At 44.8% G+C, this 22,558-nt stretch overlaps 3 protein-coding genes across 4 annotated transcripts; 2 read left to right on the top strand and 1 right to left on the bottom strand.

Moving 5' to 3' along the window:
- The first annotated feature begins 12,293 nt into the window (after positions 1–12,293).
- Positions 12,294–12,785, top strand: LOC123169445 (uncharacterized). The gene has a single exon (XM_044587322.1). It carries the CDS (start codon positions 12,390–12,392, stop codon positions 12,537–12,539), a length of 150 nt encoding a protein of 49 aa, XP_044443257.1. The 5' UTR covers positions 12,294–12,389; the 3' UTR covers positions 12,540–12,785.
- Positions 12,786–15,933: 3,148 nt separating this feature from the next.
- Positions 15,934–18,398, bottom strand: LOC123181811 (uncharacterized). Its single transcript, XM_044594190.1, has 4 exons — positions 18,242–18,398; positions 18,002–18,151; positions 17,017–17,268; positions 15,934–16,405 (listed from the first exon to the last, which is right to left on the bottom strand). Exons 1-4 carry the CDS (start codon positions 18,329–18,331, stop codon positions 16,163–16,165), a joined length of 735 nt encoding a protein of 244 aa, XP_044450125.1. The 5' UTR covers positions 18,332–18,398; the 3' UTR covers positions 15,934–16,162.
- Positions 18,399–18,731: 333 nt separating this feature from the next.
- On the top strand, positions 18,732–21,944 carry LOC123181810 (lipase). Of its 2 annotated transcripts, XM_044594189.1 has the most exons (10): positions 18,732–19,040; positions 19,353–19,426; positions 19,531–19,596; positions 19,726–19,773; positions 19,858–19,925; positions 20,148–20,220; positions 20,297–20,458; positions 21,019–21,213; positions 21,359–21,447; positions 21,539–21,944. In XM_044594189.1, the coding sequence occupies exons 1-10, from the start codon at positions 18,974–18,976 to the stop codon at positions 21,729–21,731; spliced, it is 1,035 nt and encodes a 344-aa protein (XP_044450124.1). In that variant the 5' UTR covers positions 18,732–18,973; the 3' UTR covers positions 21,732–21,944. The 2 variants fall into 2 exon arrangements, with proteins under 2 accessions (XP_044450124.1, XP_044450123.1); XM_044594188.1 differs by having other exon boundaries at positions 19,726–19,925.
- Positions 21,945–22,558: the final 614 nt, after the last annotated feature.

The following is a 22,558-nucleotide window of genomic DNA, read 5'->3' as shown; positions in this document are numbered from 1 at the left end:
AGCGGGGCGGTAGGCCTTGCTCGGCACGCTCCGCGTCCTCCTTGTCCCATATAGGCTCCGCCACTCTGTAACCGCCGGGACCGAGTTGGTGGACCCCTAAGTTCAACTGCCGCATTTCTTTCCCCCACTGACTTGATTCGGAGGTTGCGCTGCTCTCGCACTTGATCTTGAACTCCTTGTAGTCATCTTCGCTGATCAAAGGATATTTCGCCTTGATCTTCTCATAACTATCACCTTTTTCAATCATCGCCTTCACCGTGCTTCTCCAAGTAGACATGGCCGTGCTCATCCTCGTGAGGGCGGCACTGTTCACTTTATTCCCTGAGAGGCGTGTGTTTGCAAAGTCAGCGGGGAACTTGTATCGTTCGTGTAGCTTCGTGAAGAGGAGGCTGCGCAAATTCCCTCGGTCCTTATGCCTTAGGTTCTCGGTGTTGATCGAGACGGTGCTCCGGAGAATGCATCCGAGCTGAACCGAGTACCCCTTGACTACTTGTTTGGGCGCCGTTGGATGCCCGTCAGAGTTCACTTCAGTAAATTCCTCCTTGACGGTGCCGAGGACGCTCGGGAGCCGGTCCTTCCGTTGCCTCTTCGGTTGGCTGCCATCTGTGCGTGCGCCGCCATCATCAGTGGTGGCATCCTCGGCGGCACCATCAGTGGTGTCATCCCCGACGCCACTAGGGGTTGTGTAGTCAGGATCGGTGTCTTCCGCGGTGTCCTCGTAGCGGTGAGGGTCTTCCTCCAGCTCCTGGGACAACTCCCAGAATTGCTTGCCGCCCGAACCGCCGGCCTCATCGTTGTGGGCCATGTTTCGCTCTAAATAGGAAAAAAGTTTGGTCAAAAAGTTGGTTATTCTCAAGGAACAAGATCATGGTCTCATCATTTAGGGTTTGTCGACACCGAGGCATCCTAAAAGCTAAGCTTTTATCATTTAGGGTTTGTCGACGCCGAGGGACCCTAAAAGCCTAAGCGTACATCATTTAGGTTCTCATCGACACCGAGTCACCCTAAAAGCTAAGCTGGGAAGGAGAATTCTAAGTTGGGCCTAATCACTTGGCTCTATTGCCACCTGTGGTTTAATGCAACAAGAATAAAAGGGCAGGTGATCCTACTTAATTAAGTACTAAGACCCCGGCCCATGCATTAGTCACAAGTACCCCATATGTCCTATTTTTAGCAAAGTCATGCTAAAATTCACGGAAAATTTCAGCATGACCTTTGCTGAAAATAGGACATATGGAGTACCCGAATTTGCCGGAACGGAAGTTAATCGACATTCCAGCAAACTCAAGGGCCTCTCGGGGTACCTGCAAAATCATCACGACACGATGGTCGGAGACAAAACCCAGCAAACTAGCAAAGTTACTGACGTGTTTACAGAAATTGTTTTCTGTAAAAGATGATCATCATCTTTACAAGTCTTTCTCAATGGGATCACAAGTAATTCAGAGGCATCACAAGTAATTCAGAGCATCACAAGGCATTAGTAGTTCAGTACATGAACAAGTTTTACAAAGGACATCAATATGTACTGTATTTCATTGTGGAGTGATATACAGTATGTTACAGCAAAGAAACAGCTTAATCCATGCCTCAGCTTATCAACAGTCATTACTTGTCAAATACAGAAGAAGGAACAATTTATTTATGACATAGTTACAAATGATGACAGAATAAAGCAACACCCTGCACTAGCCTAAAAACAAGTGAAGTTTCACCCATATAAGAACAAGTGAATTCTAGTCACATTGACACTCCTGGTTTTCTACAAACACCAAGTACTAGGGCACACAAAAGTTCTGAAATTTGTGTGCCTAACTGAATTAACTGAATTTTCAGTAACCGAATAAACTGAATTTTCAAAACTGCAAGAAGCCATTTAAAAAAAATCCTCTCATCTCATATGAGGAGTGTTAATCCTAAGACTAATAGTTTGTTGTGCGGTAGTACAGCTACAGTGATGCCCTGTCCATTTGTCCCTCCCCAACTAGATACTAGAGTAGCACTGTTGATGCCCTGTTCTTGCTGAACTTTATGACAGTATATACAACAACTTATCCTCTTAAGCCAAAACAACTTTGTAAAAGCCAGATGCAACTTGTTGAGCTAATTTTGTGCAGAACTCCTTGAGGAACTAACAGCAAGGAGTGGCTAGAACTACAAACAGTGGCTAGAGTGAGTATCATTTGTATTCTTGTTGCTAAAACTTGCCAAGTTTATGTCTAGGTAAGGAGTATGTAAGTTTGTATTCTCTTCTCTTCTCTGAATGCACTCCTCTCTCCACAAATTCAGAATCAACACAAATCCAGATTGATATGCTGCTGCGTCTGGCTGTCAAAATCCGCCATCACCAAGTCTACAGAGACTGGCGTTGAACCTCAGTGAGCTCATGTTTTCCCATGACCAAGAGGCCAAATAAACAGATGCTTAGCCAAGCTCCCAAACAGATGCTTATTTTCTCAAGAGAAAGACAAAACACTGCAGCATTCAAATTCAAAATAAACAAATAAATGTACATATGCTGCAAATTAATATTTATGTTTGCCTCAAAAAAACTGTAACACCGCTCTTCAGCTAAATAAAACAAGAAACTTATATGGACCATAAAAACACGCACCCAGCAAAATTAAAAGGTTGGCTATGTATGATGAACATGATGAAACAAAATTAGGAGGTTGAGTATGTATGATGAACATGATGAAACCAAATCAATGGTCCTAGGTTGTGCTAAGCTACCACCACAAACTAAACAATGCCAGAACAAAACATAAAAGACAGTATCCATCCCTCCACTACTTCTGTAATTACACCTCAGTGACAAACTACCCTCACCCGGCAAGAAAGCTCGTCCTAAATGGGCAGAAGAGGTAAATTATCTCTAGTTCCAATCTGCACCAAAGTAGGAACCCAATCTAACAATCATCAGTTACAAAAAGGGCAACAATGTATAGGTAGCACAGCCTGCACATGTCAAATCTTGTTGCTAAATCTTGCTAAAACTTGCCAAGTTTATTGCTTACTAAGGTACTGAACTGATCAGAACTTCAGAACAGTGAGCTTTACATACTAATTTCAGAGGGATTTGAACCTAATTTGACCTAAATTCGAGAGGGATTTGACCTAAACCTAGCAAAAGAGAGAAGAAGAGGGCATGGCCGGGAGGGAGGAGAGGAGGAAGAGAGGCAGAGGGAGGAGGGCAATGAAGATTACCTGACCACGATGAGGTGGTGGCCGGAGCGGAGACGACGGAGGGCGGAGACGGCGAGCTTGGGGGAGGCGGGGATAGACGGCGGGGAGGTCGCGAGGTGCTCGGGCCTCCTCTCCTGGTGGACGCGGGGGCGTCGTCGGGGACGAAGACGTCGACGCTGTGGATGTTGCCGCCGCGGGAGGCGATGCAGTCGGAGATCCGGGACGGTGAACTGCGCACGGAGGCCAGGGGAGTCAGTCAGGGGGAGGGGGGCTTATGGGTGGAGGAGGAGGGGGGCTTACGGGCGGCGGTTTAGTAGGGGCGGCGGCGCAGTCGGGGCGGCGGCGCAGTGGGTCGGGCAGCGGGTCGGTAATGAAGAAGCATTGGTCCACTTGGGAAGCCAGTACCCATGGCTCATTTTTTGCGGTAACGTTCGCGCCTGCGGTCTTGGATTTGGCTTCGGGTATAACCATGGTGGTGAAATACCGGTCTTCTTTTATGACGCTCTTGGCCCATCTGACACGGAACATCGGGACCTTCTCTCCAGCGTAGCTCAGCTCCCAGATCTCCTCGATCCTTCCGTAGTATCTGTCCTTGTCGTTACCGGTGTAGGATTCCATCGTTACCCCGGAGTTCTGATAACCATCGCTCTTGATGTCCTTGTCCTCGGTGTAGAATGTGTAGCCGTTGATATCGTACGCCTCATACGTCATCAGGTTGTGCTCGGCGCCCTGTGACAAGGCGAATATGAGTTGTTCTTCCGCGGAAGAATCCTCATGTAAAGGGTATGACAGAAGCTTCTGCTTGAACCAACGCGTGAAACATGAGTTGTGCTCTTTGATTATAACTCTGTCCGTCCTCTGTTGGCCTCGGTCATTGTACGTCTTCTCAATAAAGGTTTTGTGCTCCACCACCCAAGGATCGACCACGTCTATGTGTTGTAGCGCGACTAGGTTTGCTCTTTCAAAGTCGGCGAGTCGACCCTCGAAGTCGACATGCATTTCGCGGCGACCCTCACGGTGACCCCATCCAGCGAGCCTGCCGAGGTGCCTGTTGACGGGCAGACCAACGGGGTTCTCGATGCCTAGATAATTCGTGCAGTAGGAGATGCACTCTTCGGTCAGAAAGCCCCTGGCTATGCTTCCCTCTGGACGTGACATGTTGCGAACGTATCCTTTGATGACACCATTCATCCTTTCGAACGGCATCATGCTGTGCAGGAACGTCGGCCCGAGTTGGATGATATCCTCCACGATATGGACCAGCAGATGCACCATAACATCGAAGAATGCGGGCGGGAAGTACATCTCAAGCTCGCATAGTATCACCACGATCTCTTCCTGTAGCCTTCTGAGTTGCCTCACGCCAACTGACTTCCGAGAGATGACGTCGAAAAAGTTGCATAGGCCAAATAGCGTTTCACGGACGTGCGCGTCCATGATCCCACGGATTGCAACTGGAAGTATCTGCGTCATTAGCACGTGACAGTCGTGAGACTTCATCCCGTTGAACTTCTGCTTCGCTGAGTCTAGGTATCTGCTTATCTTCCCCTCGTAACCGTAAGGAAGTTTTACTCCTACGAGGCAGGTGAAAAACTGATCGATCTCCTCCTAACTTAGAGTGAAGCACGCGGGAGGGAAGTCATTTCCGGTCTTCTTGGCCTTTTTGCCTTTGCGACGACTTTCCGTGTCCTGCTTCGCCTCATCATCATCATCATTAGCGTGAAGCTCCTCCCTGATGCCCATTGATTTCAAGTCTGCCCTTGCTTTCGGCCCATCTTTGGTCCTCTCTGGCATGTTGAGCAGGGTACCAAGCAGACTCTCGCACACGTTCTTCGTGATATGCATGACATCAAGGCTGTGAGGCACACGGTGGATCTTCCAGTACGGCAAGTCCCAGAAAACAGACCTCGTTTTCCATACCTTCAGCGGCGGCTCTGGCGCCTTTCGCTTCTTTCCCGGCTCTGGCGCCTTTTGCTTCTTTCCCGGCAGTGGGCAATCTTTCCAATTTTTCAACAGCTCGTCTATTTCCTCACCGCTCCTCGTACGCGGGCGTCTTCGGGGTTCGGTTTCACCATCGAACAGGTCCTTGCGTTTCCTCCACGGGTCATCGTCGCGAAGCCACCTTCGATGTCCCTTGAACACGGTTTTCGAAGACCCGGGATCTCTATCTAGCTGGCGATACGTTGTGTCATCCATGCACCTGACGCATCCAGAAAATCCGTGGACCACCTGCCCCGCGAGATATCCGTAACCGAGATAGTCGTGCACCGTCGTGAGCAGTGCGGCTCTCATAGGGAAATATTCTTTCTCTGCGGCGTCCCACGTATTGGCTGGCGTTTTCCACAGCGTGTCTAGCTCCTCTTTCAGCAGCCCCAGATACAGATTGATGTCGTTCCTTGGTTGTTTCGGCCCTTCAATTAGCATACTCATGTGAATGTACTTCCTCTTCATGCACAACCAGGGGGGAAGGTTTTACATCCACACAAACACAGGCCAGGTGCTATGTGTGCTTCTCTGGCTGCCAAACGGATTGACTCCATCGGTGCTCGCGCCCAGCACGATGTTCCTTGGATCCTTCCCAAATTCTGGGTGTTCGAAGTTCAACGCTTGCCAATGGCTCCCATCCTTAGGGTGACTCAGCATCTTGTCTTTTTTATTTATCTCCGGATCATTTGCGTCATCTTCTCGCTTCTTCTCCTCCCTATCCGCGTGCCAACGCAGGAGCTTTGCTACCTTAGGGTCCGCGAAATACCGCTACTGACGAGGAGTGATCGGAAAGTACCACACCACTTTTCGAGGAGCTTTCTTCCTCTTCTTGTATCGAGTGACGCCGCACACCGGACATATGGTAGACTCCGCGTGCTCGTCCCGATAAATGATGCAATTGTTCATGCACACATGGTATTTCATGTGCGGTAAATCCAGAGGACACACGATTTTCTTCGCCTCCTCGAAACTGGTCGGGCACTTGTTCCCCTTGGGAAGACGTTCGTGCCAGAATGACATGTTCTCGTCGAAGCATGCGTCGGTCATTTTGTGTTTTACCTTCATCTCCAGAGCCATGAGCGTTACTTTCACGCGGGTATCCTCGGGCCTGCATCCTTCATACAATGGAGTAACCGCGTCTATCTCCAGTTGATCCAGCTTGGCTTTCTCTCGGACGGCAGCTCTTGCGTTATCCGTCTGCTTGAGAAGCAGCTCTTGAATATGAGGGTCCTGCACCCAGCCCATCGATGGTCCATCGTCGTCTGCTCCGCGACATCTTCATTTTCATGATCATGCCCTTCGTCTGCTCTGGCATCTTCCTCATCATCATGTCCGGCATCTTCTACATGATGACTGTGTACAGCATCACCGTCGTGATCATGTCCTGGAGATTCTTCGTCTTCTTGCCCGCCCGAGCCACGGTGGTTGTCTTGCTGCCCTTCCTCATTTCTTGCCCGGCCCCCATGGACGACTTCATAGTCATCTTCATCACCTTGCCACCGATAGCCATCCATGAAACCACGCAAGAGCAGGTGGTCCCGCACCTGCCCGGAATCCGGGTCCGCAATAAGGCTCTTCAGCTTGCATCTTCGACACGGACATCTTATCTCCGTCTCGTTCTTTTGAAGCATCTCGGCCTTTGCGGAGCTCAAAAACCTATTCACGATGCCTTCGGTCATCGTGCGGACCATGGTCGCCTGCGGGGTAGAGCAAAACGATATTTTAGAACCAAGAAAAAATTTGGCATGACTTTCCCTAAAAATAGGACCAAAAAGAATGCATAGTGCCAAAATTCTCGCCGAAACGGAAATGAATCAATATTCCGGCAAAATATTGGCAACTATCGCATTTCAAATACCGGTACCTGCAAACGCAAACATATATGCAACACCACAAACATATGCAACACCACAAACATACATAGATCTAGCTAGGCCATAAAAAGTGCATGTGCACGTTGTTGGAGGGAGAACAACATAAAGATAGCTTCCCCCTTACTTACCTATCAAAAAAAGGTAATTTAACCACTTAATTTGGATGAATTTATGGTACAAATGAGGTGAGGAGGAGGAGGCAGCCGAGACAAGCTTGGAGAAGGAGGTGGAGAGAATGAAGTGGGAAAAGTGAGTGGGTAGGTGTGGCTGTCCAAAATATCTAGCTGGTCCCAGATTACTAATGGTGCACCACCTACAAATGCGCCATTAGTAACGCTGGTTACTAATGGCGCACCTGCTGGTGGTGCGCCATTAGTAGTTTCGCAAAAAAAAAACAACACTAAAGGCGCACCAGGGCACAGTAACTAGTAATGGCGCACTATACACTGATGCGCCTTTAGTAGTTCTGCAAAAAAATAAAAAAAATATAGTAATGGCGCACTATGAGGCTGGTGCGCCATTAGTATGTTTGGAAAAAAAATTGTTACTAGTGGCGCACCGTGTGTCTGGTGCGCCACTGCTATATAGTAGTGGCGCACCACATGTCTGGTGCGCCATTAGTGGCCATTTTATCTATAGCCCTTTTCCTAGTAGTGCGCGATAATGTCAAAAAAGTCTCCTCAAGGCTAACGCCTCGGCCCCTTCTCCTGTACAACGATTTTTTCTGGGGGGGGGGGGGCAGAGGAGTGGGAACCCGTCCCTTTCGTTCTTATTTTCCTTAGTTTTTGTTTCCCTCGCGACGTTGACGAGATGGTAGCAGCGATACCGCGTTGGAATAAGGTATCTACGGCCTCTCCCTACCTCGACAATGTCCGAACGATGCCTGAAGGGCCTGGGAGGAAGGGTCAAATTCGATTATCTTTAGATCTTGACAGTTGGCGTGTTAATCATGAAAAGAAGTTGGTTGGATCTTTGTGCGGCGATTTCAACGTCTTGTTTCGAGTTGTTCTGTAGCATGGCCCGATTTCTCCAATCCTATAGACTGGTGGTGAATGAGTACAAGCCTGCATTGTGTGGGTTTATGCTCCAACCGATATTGTTACATCGGGTCCTAGATCTCGTTTCTAGCGACGAGTGGCTATTGCGGTATTTAAATCATGGTATGGCAAGGGCGTTAGCATGTGGCCCTTTCCTTTACTGTTGATTTAGTGCATTTTTTAAACTTCGATGGGCGGCATACAATACAAAGAGTATGGTTTTCAATGTATTTATATTTGTTGATCTTTTGTCTCTTGTTATCTTTCCATTGTACCGCCTATTGTTTTCTTGATAATATTCATTTATAAATTGCTCTCTGGGATTTTTTTCAAGAAAAGTTAACTCCTCAAACAATCTCTTGAAATTTAACTTCTCAAATTATAAGGAGTTATAGAGTTGTGCACCTAGCCCTTTTCCTAAATTTCTGATAAATTTACCTTAAAATTTAGGGTCAAATATCCTTTTGAAATCTTTGGGGTGCAAACCACCTACCCCATATATTCGAAGAGCTGGTGCTTAAACATTGTTGGTTGTCATAAAATGCAGCTTGAATTTCTTATAGTCGTCCACACAATTTGGATAAAATATTCTTTGTGTACATCTAAAATGAACTATGATTAAACTTGTTTTTGCTCTAGATTACTTGGTAGTCATCGGGTGCTCTGAAAGGCCCTAGCCACCTTTAACACCTGTCACTCATTTTTTGACGGCTAACATCCATCGGGTGCTCTGGAATGCCCATGATACCTAGTGTTTGCCATCATGGGAGAAATGTAGCTCCGCCAGTGAGAGCTCTTTATCCATGCTACGTAGTGCTTGCCATCATGGGAGGGATCAATCTTGGTATTTTCTTATGGAAGGCAAGGTTCCATGTTTACCGTGAACACATTACACATCCCGTTGTGTAGATCGAGCAACATGTAACACCTCTTCAGTTAGTTTAAGCCCACCCCCCCCCCCCTTTGCTATCATAGGTGCAAGTGCCACAACACACATATGAGCTTAAACATTTAACTTTGTACTTCTGCAAGCTAGTTGGCTTGTTGTCTATTATTTTTAGTGCATCCATTTATTAAGATGCGGACAAGCAACATGATCAAATTTGTAAATGGGATATTTTACAGCTCAATCATGTACTTAAGTAATAGAAATATTAATAGATGGTAGTGAGATTTCGATTCATAGAGGGGGAGGGGGGCAAGGGCCCCCTTGCCCTAACGTAGCTTTGCCTGTAAGGGATCTTTATCCATGCTACGTAGTGTTTGCCATCATGCTACTTAAGTCATAATCTTAGTGAAGACATCTGAGATCTTCCCGAAGGCATCTTCTGATGTTTGAAACCATCCCAGCTCCACGTTCTTACGTGTATGTGTCAAAGCAAGGATGCGAATGTTGCTTGTTCCCCTGGAGTCTAAGTTAGAAACATATCATACGAATGTCGTGATGGTGTGTGATGCTGCCCAAAATGGTTTCTCATATGTCTTGTTGTTGTTCTGGAATGGTGGGTAGTCCCTTGAATTTTAATTAAGTCATAATCTTAGTTACGAGAGAACTGAGACTCTTTCCGGCTATAAGTTTTGCACAATCATCCCGTGGGCACCGAGCTATGCGATGTGTAGTGTTATATATATTCAGTAATGTCTTTGAATGAGTCATCACTACCTCACTAGTGTATGTTCTTCATGTTTGTGCTTCTTTCACCCATTGGTTACAATTTACAAGACAACATGGTTGTGGTGCTCTTTTCACCAATTCGTTACTCCCTCCGTCCCAAAATAAGTGTCTTAAGTTTAGTGCAACTTTGGTACATGACAACAGTTGTAGTATTTCACATCTTGTACTTCAGAATAGATGGGTTAGGATGTTAGATGGACTGTTGATATTCGACGAGGACCTTTGCATTTTTGTATCGTGCAGCCAATCTCTAATGAAGAGCATGCTGCTAAACATAAGGTCTATTTTTTGTATCACGTTCACAGGGTTGAGTGTATGTGCGTGTATGTCTGCGATTGTACTGTGTTAAAGAAAAAACCTTGTGGCGCAGCCTTTTGCACGGTTCCTCCTGCTGTTATTTTGCAAAATATATGTCATCTTAGTAAAAGGACCCGTGCGTTGCAACGTGAGCAATCTAGATGAAAAACATGCATTACGATGAGTCCTACATAATTAATTCTTTCAAGATTCATCGTGTTAATCGTTCAAGATCAATCCTGTGATCGTATCTAACATATGCATTCACACAAAAATTTAAGTTCATCCACATGTTGCTCATATTGCCAATTCCTTTGAGTAGTAGTGTTCAAGCTGCAAGGCATGTCGTATTTTACATACCGCTGAAAAAATCCAGTGATAGAATATGAGATGTCAACTATAGTTGAAGAAATTCAGTAATGGGTATGTAAAAAAAAGTGGCATGCATATTTAAAGTTTGTTTGCATGATGAAGTGAAATATTCCGTAAGCATACATAAAACAGTTTCTCACCAGTCCATGAGCCAAACGATGACGTACCAAAAAGGTGAACGGACGGACGAAAATACGGATAAAATTACGATGGTGAGAAGCAATAGCCTCTTTATTATTAGGTATAGATATAGATATAGATATAGATACTCATATAGATATGACATATTTACTTATGGAATTCTACAAAGGCAAGTTCCTGTCCGATACCTGCATGCATATATTTTATTTCATTTGTAAATCATCAAAAGTTAAAATGAAAAACCAGGACATAAGTTAAATGTGGTTAATAGCCAAATTAAAGCATAATATTTAGCCGTTACGAAGATAGAAACCACCGAAAACAGTGTGAATCTCTCCTGATAACAAAACCGTGTCCAGCTGAAGTTGGACTCAGCTTAGCTGAGCCAGGAAGCAATCCCTGTCTAGGAAGAAACTTCACGCTCGCTTGTCTTCTAGTGTTAGACGAAGCTGTAAGGCAACATGGCACATTTTTTTTTTAGAAAAGGAGGATGACCCCGGCCTTTGCATCTTGACGATGCATACAGCCATTTTATTAATTATTCTCACAAGATCTTACAAAGTAATACCACAGTAAGACTAAAGCTGCCGTCTAAGCAACAAACTGTCACTACACCTATCCAGTTGATGAATGGGCGCAGATAGCCTGGGCCTAATACCAAACAGACATCGCAGCAAACCTAACATCTAAGACCTGAGGACCCATCCAGGACGCCTGCCGGGCATGGGTCTCGCCGGTCCGGCGTGCTCTCAAAGGCCGCCGCCGCCAACTGCCACCGCTCCATCTTCAGAACTGTACTGATGCATCAACCTTGCTCGGTCTAGCTATCGTCGACGCCATCACGGCGCCCAACGGCACCTCCTCCCTGCGCGCAAACAGCTGTGCACGTCGCGGTCGCCACTGATACACTTCAGCACCATGCTGCCGAGTACCACCACCCGACACAGCTTGAAGTCTTTGAAAGATCTGTCGTGCGTAGCACCTGCTGACCAGACATGACAAAGCGTAGCACCTGTCGGTCAGGCATGACTTAACATGGCACATGCCATTTGCTTGGGCTTGATCCTTCTTCGGTTCTTCCCCAAATTCCCAGAAAACCCTAGTCACCGACACGCAACATGCACCACCTAATCCCTACCACCTCAAATAGATGGAGACGGGGACGTGTTTCACATTCACACCGAGATCATGCACGCGCGCTACGTTCTCTCCATCGCCATCACAATGCTATCGGACATACGGGGACAAGTAGCCATCAACCGTTTGAATTTCACCAGGAGGATATCAGAATACCAGCCCTTTGATCCTGTACTTTTCATACATGTATACACATCACCATCGATCAAGTATTGTTGTCCCCGTAATTTTCATCCGGATCGCCGTCAAGTGACCGCATCCACAAGATCGCCAGCGAGAAGCCGCGACGGCGTAAAGTTGAACAGCCATCTATCTAACATTCCGTGCTGAAAGGCAGGCGTAAAAGAAAGGCCAGATCTGTTTGCCAGATACTATGTATCTCAACATCTGGGGCGGTTGATCAGCCTAACAATGCCATCTATGACCGGCGTCAGTGGCCTGGGTGGGTGCGAGCATAGGCTGAGCTGTCTTCAGAGACGGAAGGGGAGCACAGGAGGGTGGCATCATTGAAGACCTGATAGTGACGCCCCAACAAACTGGCCACACCACGGCGATCATGGCCGTGGTGGTATAAGAAAGAACGAAACGTACCACTGCTAGGAAGCAAGCCTCACTTCTTCGTCTGACCACCACTGATCATTAGCGTAGGCAGCACCGGGAAGCAACCTCTCTGCTCAGGCTAGCATGGGGAAGGTGTGCTGCAGCAGCGAGTCGGAGGAGGAGGCGGGCTTCAGCTTCCTGGGGCTCCTCGTCGCGGCCGTCATCGCCTTGGTGTTCATGCTCCTCTGTACCCCGCCGAAGCGGCGCTGCGTCACCATCTACCCGTGCTGTTGAGGCTGAGGAGTCTCCAAGGATCTCTGGTTGCTGGGAGGAACGTTCTGTTGTTCATGGGAGGGAGCAGGCCAGGCAATGGTCCCTGGTTTTCTTCGGTTCAGAAAATAATTTCTACTACTGAATTGTAGGACTCGTCGAAACTGTAAGCCATGTTTATCGGTATATTAGGCTGTCCATCTCTATCTGTACCATGAACTGATACATCTGGGGAAAATAGATATCATCAGACTTGTTATGTTGTTTTCACTTGTCCTGCTCCCTTCTCTCTTTCTTTTCTCTGTTTGTTTTTTGTTTTCTCTTTCAGATTTTTGATACGATCGTAACAGAAAAGCCAAGAAGCTTGGCTATCTGCTAGCACTGCCAGGATGCAATTAAATAACAGAAAAGTTCAGTGATATTTTGTTGGTGATCAAGTGGTTCTGTAGTGACTCCAGGAGGATTAAGGATGGCAATGGGTAGGGTATGGGTAGGGTAGAGCAATACCAAACCCATACCCATATAGTCAATGGGTATAAAATTCTACCCATACCCGTACCCATCGGTATGAAAATTTACCCATACCCATACCCAACAGGTACCCGTACCCATTGGGTACCCAGCGGGTAGAACAAATAGTATACAAGTTGTTCACAATTTTACACTCATTGGTAGCACATTTGACACAAAAAAACAATTATCTCAGCTGAATAACAGGTAGATGAGTACGTGACACTATCAAAATATGGAAATCACAAAATACTAATAATTCAATAGGAGTAGCTGAGTCACATGACAAATTAATGATTAATTGACAACAACTCAACATTAATTCACCAGCGAGTAGGGTCTGGGTATACCCACAGGTACAAGGCTATACCCGTACCCTACCCATGACTTAACGGGTAGGGTATGAGTACAACCCATAGGTATAAAAGTGTGCCCATACCCTACCCATGCGGGTACGGTACCCGCGGGTACCCGTACCCATGAATAAAATTGCCATACTTAAGGAGGATGCACGTCTTAGTGCAAGTTCCAGTAGGAAAGCACTGACCAGAAACAGGGCTACAAAATAGTTCAATATTAGGCCAAAGATTCTACACTTCTTGGCAGATGTGAAAATTCTACTAGGTAGTTTGAACAAGATCATCATTCAACTGTTTGATTTTCTACGTATCAGTTAGATAATTGTCAGTGCATCTTAAGCCGCACCAGGAGCAGCAGGCCGGTATTGCGTTGCGGTTCATGGTCATCTCTGTTTGTTTGTCTAGGCTCTTTCCCCCGGAGGAATCTCAGACTCCAGTACGCCTCTGTAAACTCCCCAGTCGCCTCTATACCTGCAGAATGTCACCCCTTCTCTGAATTTTTCTCCTTTCGTATAGTTTTCCAGGAATGTCTGCACTGTACAGATTCAGGAATCTTGCGTGCTAGTTTAACAGAGATCCATGAAGATCTGCTCAGTCATCAAGATCTCACTGGGTGCAACGATCTCTTCATGAACACCCATTTCACACTTCAGTTCTATCCTCTGAATTCCTGCACTGAAACTCCTTGCTGAAAATTATTCCGCTCAGATAGGCATGGCTTGATGTCACTTTCTACGGGAAGTGGGGACGAAAGTGAACCCCAGGGTTGCCATTTACCAATGCCATGAGATAAACTGAACTAATCCTTCAAACTTTTTTGAAATGATGTGTCAGAGTCAGACGAAACCTAAGACCGCTACACACTCCGGGAACAAAAGAAGATGCAAGATATGACTAGCAGAACGCTCTAAGCTGATACCAGCTCACACCGCTCAGTGGGACGCGAGATAAGGGGGAACTTCAGTTCAAGAGCAAGGTGAGAGTATCAAGCTTGTCATCGCCTGCAACTGCAAATGGCTCCTTGTGTAGTTCGATGGCCCCATGCAGTTGATGAGTTTTGGGCGGCCGGTGGAGCTTTGCTTGTGTGGTGCCGACGCGACCTCACCTGCCGCTCGGACCGGACGCGGCCGGGGAGACAAGCTGCTGGCGGCCGGTTCGTCATCCGGCTTGGCTTCGCCGTTCCCGGTCACAGTGACACACTGCCACCGCCTGCGGTCAGCTGGGCTGCGTTTGCGGCGTCCGGCCGGGTTCGGTGGCGGAGCCAGAAACGTTTTATAGTGTGCGTTATACTTCCTCTGTTTCTAAATACTTGTCTTTTTTAGAGATTTCAAATGGACTACCACATACAGATGTATATAGATATATTTATAGTGTAGATTCACTCATTTTACTTCGTATATAGTCATTTGTTAAAATATCTAGAAATCAAAAATATTTAGGAACGGAGGGAGTAGTTTCAAAATTTCCTTCCTTTTTTGTATAGTTTTCTGCAGTGTCATGTTTTCCACTTCTAGAATGTATTACTCGCTCTGTTCATTTTTGTAAAACGTTTTAGACAGCTGAAACTGAACTGTTTTAAGTGTTGTCTTAAATGCCTAAAACGTCTTATATTAAAAATGAACGGAGGGAGTAGTAACAATTTGACCTCAATGCATGCTTTATTAATTAAGCATTGAAGTGCCGTAACCTTAAAGATGAACTCCAGTTCCTTCGTCTTAAATAATAAACAGAGAAAAAGAAAGAGAAAAATAGCTTGATATAGTGTCTAGATACATCCATTTCTACAAGAAGTAATTCCGAACGAAGGGAGTAAATTTTTTCAGTTTTTCTTGAAACTGAAAAGTCTGATTTTTTTTCTTTTTTTAAATAAAAAAACTGGCCTCCAAATTGCCCTACTCCTGAAGGCGGCGTTGTACAAATTCCCATGTAACAAGTCTACTACTTCTACCTTCCAGGTTTATTAGACCCTATATATTTTTTTGGTAAAATTTTGACCATAAGTTTAACTAAAAAAACTATATGTCACAAAAATTATAAGGTGCAAAATCTCTTTTACATACAAATCTATCTAATTGTATAATTTGACCCAAAATTTGTAAACCCAGATGGACGAAGTACTCAGTAAAAGCTTTTAACTCCTTGCTCCATTTTCTGTTGTTTGTTTCATTATCACTTCTTTTCTTCTTCTTACAACGTTTTTCTACTCATTGTCTACTTGAAATTCAAAATTGACAACTACTCCCTCCGTTCCTAAATATAAGTCTTTTTTAGAGGTTGAGCAAAATGAGTGAATCTACCTCTAAAATATGTCTATGTACATCCACATGCAGTTCATATTGAAATCTCTAAAAAGACTTACATTTAGGAACGGAGGGAGTATTTCCATCTTGTTTTAAAAAAAATTCAATCTGATGTAATTTGTTTTTTGAATGAATAAAACAGTTCATTTCTCAAACAACATGTAATACAAACCTGAAGTAGGATGATGTATTCTCTCGTAAAGAAAATTAATTAATACATAGACCATACAGAAATGAGAGAACATCAGATGTTAAACAGAACTGGCATTGTCAATTTGTCACCACGTCACACGTCATGGCGAGTTTATTATTTATATTGGACTATACAACAACAGTGTTTGGTATTTCCCCATCTCTATTGTTCCATACTTCCATTTACATCAAAGCAGTGCCACGAGGGCATCAAGATACAAAAGGATTGGCATATATTTACAAAAGGTCCAGCAAAGCCAAGTACAGATGTTTGCATACTATAAGTTCAGTTATTTGTACCCACCAAACTGACCTGAAGACGAAATACCTCATGGACAGCACCACGGTTGAGAATGACTAGAACTTTTGCCCCGTCGTCGCTTGTGAGCCAACTCAGTGAGTTTTTGTACGACTCATAGTCATCGGGCAACCTAAAACCATAGAACCATCGACCAAGCTTGAGCAAGCTCACACACACCTTTCTTTCTGCTACCTGGCAAGCTCGAAGTGCTTTATCCACCTCATTGGGCTGCAAGAATAATTGCATGACAAATCCGCATTTTAGGAGCATATATCCAAACTTGGTCAGATCACTCAAGCAAGAACATATGTTGTGAAGCAAAATAAAACTTCACAAGGCTTGACAATTATATTGTCCAAAGCTTTCTGATGTTACCAATCATATATTATCTGAAGTAGTAAAGTGTTCTCTTGAGGTATCTCATAGTACGTTTATACATGACCAAACATGGCATGCCTGTGCAAAGGGACTACCCATTTGTCCTTACGGTGGTGCTTCAAGCTAAAATAAGCTTCCAGAACAAAACTTGACCTTGTTTGAGGAAAAAGACAGAACGAAGCTTGACCTTAGTGCAACAGAGTGTGACACGCTGAACCTAACAATGGTGAATTTTGGAGGAAAGATGAGATCAAAGATTCGAGGGGACTAACAAAGTTTGTTTACATCTGAATGATATAGCTCTCTATACCAGGTAATAGGTAATGGTATTTCAAGAACAACAGTGAAAAATGGTTCCAACAACTTTCTATAGAAAAAAAAAAGTGGTGTAAACTTATTGGGTCACAGAGAGCATGTATCATAAGAGCAGCTCAACAAGAACATCAGGAAACACGACTCACCAGTATATGCAAATATGCAATGGAGTAATGCAATCCAATAAGGTTTATTATCGCACTGCGATTTCTTGAAAGCAAGAAAAACTGGACATTGACGAAGCCTATATCCTTCATCAATGCCAAATCAGACATGGCTTTCAAATAACATTCAGCTTCAAGCGACCCGTTATGTGTGCTGCTCTCCACAAATTCAACCACTCTAGAGATAGCCACAGCAGTTCTTCCATGGTTGTTGATGTAGAGAGCTTTCCATCCCTACAGTACAAGTTACACCAAAAAGCAAGGTTGATCTGTTATGCTTTGGGCAGCAAGGAGCAGGTGAGTGTGACGAGAAATACAATCTGGAATGGATTAAATAGTTCTTCAAGTTCATTTTATACAACAGACAAGTGAAGACCTCACAAATAACATAGGTACCATTCTGGTCCTACACCTATGAAGAACACTACATTGTAAACTGATCCGAGACATTTTAAACAGTTCTGCATAATATTCTGGCTAAGAAACCCCTCTTTTTTTTCTTCTTTTTTTTGCGAACTGGCTAAGAGACCTCATGAAGGGAAGGAAACCCGGGGTGCCTATTAGCTCTACACAAAAATTGGACCTTAGACTGAACTAGAACCCAAATTCAAGTGCGTCTTTCCTCTAAAAGAGCAAAGACACATTTTAGTAAGAAACTCATGAATTGTCCTAGTATGATATCGCGACAAAATAATTCCTAGTTGACGCATGACAGTGAAATTAGCCTCACATCAGTTTCTGCACTGAATCTAACATGACACACCGACTTTAGTAGCATAGCAAACAACACTGCAGGGTGTGAAAGCCCTGAATAAGTATTAAACTGAACTTGAAGAAGCAAAAATTAAGTGAAAACAGTACCAACTACCAAGTGCCCAAAGCCAGATGAGCTGTGAACCCAAGAGAGAAATAAGCTGGGGGGAATGGACAGGAGAGCTGTATTCTGCTCTCTGCAGTCTGTACCCACCTGCGCACGGGAAGCCCCTGCCCCTCCGGCCGCCATGGCGGCCGCGGTGGCCGGCCAGCGGCGGCGGAAGAGGCCCTCCCACACGAAGTTGGCGTCGCAGGCGCGGCGCCAGGACCGGGAGCACCCGCCGAGGGCGCACACGTCGGCCTCCTGCTCACGGCTCGAGCCAGTCAACGAGCGAGCCACATAAATACTTGAGCGAGCTACGCATGTACAGAGGGGGCGATGAGAGAGGCGCACCTGGAGGCGGGAGGCGACGGCGACGGCTATGTCGTCGGGGAGGTCGTCCCACCTCCCCTCCGGCGACGACGGCGACGGCGAGAGCCCCATTCCGATTCCCCTCCCCTCTGTTCCGATTCTGCAGTGTCAAGCTTACGTAACTGCTTTGTGTCGGGGAAGCGGCGGGACTCGGATCATTTGCGGCCGCGCGATCGGTCCACGTCAGGGCCACGTGGAGGAAGGGCCGGGGTCGGACGCGTACCCCCGGGATTCTCTGTGGCGGATCTGTCCTCGGGTCACACCTCTCCCCCTCCTTATTAATTCCTGACGGCGACCGAGGTGGACCAGCACGCCACGAGCGTAACTAGCACCTAATCAAATTAAAACGCCCCTAGTAGTAAAAAAAATCAAAATATAACGTGCCGTGTTAGGAGACCGCGGATTATTTTACTCTATTTTATCTTATTTACCGTCCCCTTAAACTTTATGCCATATATACGTATTTTCTTTCGAAAGTTTCGCTTGCCCTGCACTTCTCCTGCTCCGAATATTTCTCTCTCGCAGGCCCGACGCGACGCGCCCCCCTACCCTCCCTAATCATTGATTGATTGCCCCTCGCTCGATCGGCCCAAGGTTTCTCCCGCCGGCGAGGAGCGGGCCCGCTCGCCCGCAGACAGAATCTGGTCTGGAGGGCGATTTTGCTCCGCTCCGGCTCGGTTTGTTTGGTGGATTCTCGCGCCGCGGTTGGAGGGGATGGAGCGGCGGCGGTGGCTGCAGGCCGCGGTTCTAATGTGCTTGCTGCTGCTTTGCTCCGGGAGAGGTACTGCTGCTCGCTTTTCTCTCGCCCTGGGAAAATACCGTCATCCGCTATAGTTACTTACTGTAGTTTCTACATGTGCTGCGAACCTGCCCTGTTTGCCTGTTAGGCTTGCCTCGGGTCAGGGCAATGTTGTGGCTATGTTCAGGAATCGATTAGGAACCAGAACGCCATTACCAACCAGCCGTTATTTAATTACAAGTTCAAGACATACTCTGCAGTGATTCTAAGCCTAGCTACTCGGTTTTATACCGGGCATGATCGATACTCAACGCATTCTTGTATTCTCATGTTGGCCCTGTTTTCTTCATTCAGAACTCAAGAACAAAAGACAAGCGCCAGCATATAATTCCACTCTCGCCAAGACGCTTGCAGAGTATACTTCAGCAGTAAGCTTGCCTGTCATCTTGTCTTGTTCATCGTCCAATTCAGATTTCTAGTGTAATATTTATTCAGTAGTGATGGGTTTGAACATTGGTGCTGTTTTTTACAGGTTTATACTAATGACCTGTCACAGTTATTCACCTGGACCTGTGAAAAATGTGGTGACTTAACAGAGGTATTCTTCCTCATCTCTTATGCATGATTTTTTTTAAAGAAAGTGCAAGAAGATGGTTTTGTTCAAGATTTATCATTATTCATATGTAGTTTGGTGTGGTTGACTGATTAGGTTTGTTTTATGACGCAGGGCTTCGAGGTGATCGACCTGATTATTGATGTGAAAAATTGCTTGGAGGTTATTCCCTCTATCCATGGTCTTTCTTTTTTACCTTTAATATACTCTTCTTTCACATTGATGTTGATAGTTTTGATGAGCCAGGCATATGTCGGTTTTGCAAGTGACATGAGTGCTGTTGTTGTTGCATTCAGAGGGACTCAGGAGAACAGGTTCTTCTTCTATATCTTTTCCTTATTAGTGGTTATTACTTATTATAAAGGCTGCTTTGGAATGTATTATTCAGTAAGCATATAACATCAGAAACAATGAATTATTTCTAAGATGTAAGGTATCTTAAATTGATACCTGAAGTCTTGCTCAATCAGATAAATTTGACATAGTTCACATCCTGCTATTTTTATGTAAATAATGTTTCTCCTCCATTCTCTCAGCATCCAGAATTGGATTGAGGACTTATTTTGGAAACAACTTGATTTTGACTATCCAGGCATGACTGAAGCAAAGGTCAGCATGGCTAATATTTATGATGAAAATGCTGGTTCATGCACAGTATTAATGTTGGTGATCTATCTGTTTATAGGTGCACAGTGGGTTTTATTCTGCATATCATAATACAACATTGCGTGATGGAGTCATCAATGGCATCCAGAAGACCAGGGAAGCATATGGCAATATTCCCATCATGGTGACTGGACATTCCATGGGAGGGGCCATGGCTTCGTTTTGTGCCCTTGATCTTATTGTGAGTGCTAATATTTGTCTGAAGAAGATATGCTTTCATTTATTTAGAAGTTTCTCTACTTATCATGAATTCATCCTCCTGCTAAATTTTACTACAAGCTGTCCTTTTTGAATGGAATAGGGTGCATTGTTGGGGATTCCATTCCTCCTCTGTTCTTAGTTTTAATCGATTCATTCATGTGTATAAAATGCATTGAAAGAACTTCTAACATCACTAAAATCAATACTACATAATTAGTGCACAATTCTCAGACTGAACTCTCTTTACATTTGACAGACTAGTTATTACTAATATTTTGTCGGGAATCACAGCGAGTGTCAGCCGATCAAGAACCTCAGTGATAGTATAATTTGATTTCTGTGCTTGTTCTTCTAAATACAAAAATCTTAGACGAGGCAGGTGTAACTATCTTTGTTCATGTGTGGACAGTACACCTTCTGTATATTTGAACAGGGCATCAAGCATAAGTAGTACTAGCGTCTGTTTTTGTCTATCCTGAAAAGTAAGACATGCTTCTGATTTTAGCCACCATGGTAACACATATTTCTGTGTTCTTGTAGGTCAACTATGGGTTAGAGGACGTGACCCTGCTGACATTTGGGCAACCTCGGATTGGTAATGCTGTGTTTGCTTCCCACTTTAAGAAATACTTGCCAAACGCAATTCGAGTTACCAACGCACATGATATTGTGCCTCATCTACCCCCGTACTACCAGTACTTCCCACAGAAAACCTACCATCATTTCCCACGAGAGGTATGCATCATTCTGTTTCACTTCCACCTTTGCTAATAACTAAAACTCTAGTGATGTTTATGCTTTTCTGGGAGATGTGGTGAAAATTATCCGTCATTTAACCGTCTCCTGTCCATTTTCTGGCGCATTTCACATATATTTTCAGGTTTGGGTTCATAATATTGGACTCGATAGCCTAGTATACCCAATCGAGCAAATCTGTGACGATTCTGGTGAAGACCCCACTTGCAGCAGGTCCTTCCCGCTCTCGTGTTTTAACATTCTGTCCTTAGTGAACTCTTTGCCAGCTGATGTTCTTTCACCCTAACATTGCTTTTCTATTCAGGTCCGTGAGTGGAAATAGCGTGCAAGACCATATCCACTATCTTGGCATCAGCATGCATTCCGAGTCGCGGGGATCATGCAGGATCGTCACGGATGACAATATGCTCAGGCACAAAGTTGACACTGTAGACGGTGCTATTGTCTTCTCGAAGCAGCCTGGTTTATCAGTTGATCAGCTACTCAGTACACAGTAAACAAGCTCAAGATTACATGGATTTATTTTGATGGTTCTTTTTTGCCAAAGTACAATATTCTTGTTGGCAATCAAAGCACTATCTCATGTATATATACGCGTGTGATCCTGGCTGGATTAAATTATCCTAGCTGAGGGTGTATTTCTGAAATGTACAAACATATTTATGCTGATTAACTTGTTCATATTCTTGTATATAATTTAATTTGTTTAAGCATGGCGGTTGCTTTCATTATGTATGGTGAAGTGCACAGGTCAGTTTGTGGTATCAATGTTTTCAGAAATGTTGAGGATGTCTATACACAATGATTTTTGACATACCTCCCATCAAATGCTTTGTTTTACAATTGCCTGGTTTTGATATTCAAGTTAGTATTAAACTTTACAAGGATGTGATAAAAATCTAAAAATCTGCACGACTATAGTACATACATTTCATTGGATATGGAAATCAAGCTGTCTCCCTAAATAGAAATTCTTGGCTTCTCCTTTAAGACAGACTGAACACATGGGGTCTACTAATCAGAAAGAATTTCTATGTTGAAAATAACAGATGTGTTTATGTGTGATGGTGAACCTAATGAAGATTACATCCACCTTTTCTTTTTATGTGACTTTAGTCAGAACTTCTGGATTGCACTTGGTTTTTAATGGAATGCCATAGTTGATATGCTGATGGAAGCCAAAAATAGAAGGACCTTGATAAGTGCCACACCTGTGGCACGAACACATGACAACTCCGAACGTTTTGATGACAACTTTCTTTTCGGATGGCAATTTTCAGTTTTTTTGGGGGGGTTTATTTTTTCTTTTCGGACAGCAACTTCA

Source organism: Triticum aestivum, chromosome 1D (assembly GCF_018294505.1).
Source record: "Triticum aestivum cultivar Chinese Spring chromosome 1D, IWGSC CS RefSeq v2.1, whole genome shotgun sequence".
Lineage (NCBI taxonomy): Eukaryota > Viridiplantae > Streptophyta > Magnoliopsida > Poales > Poaceae > Triticum > Triticum aestivum.
This window is presented reverse-complemented; position numbering and strand designations above follow the sequence as displayed.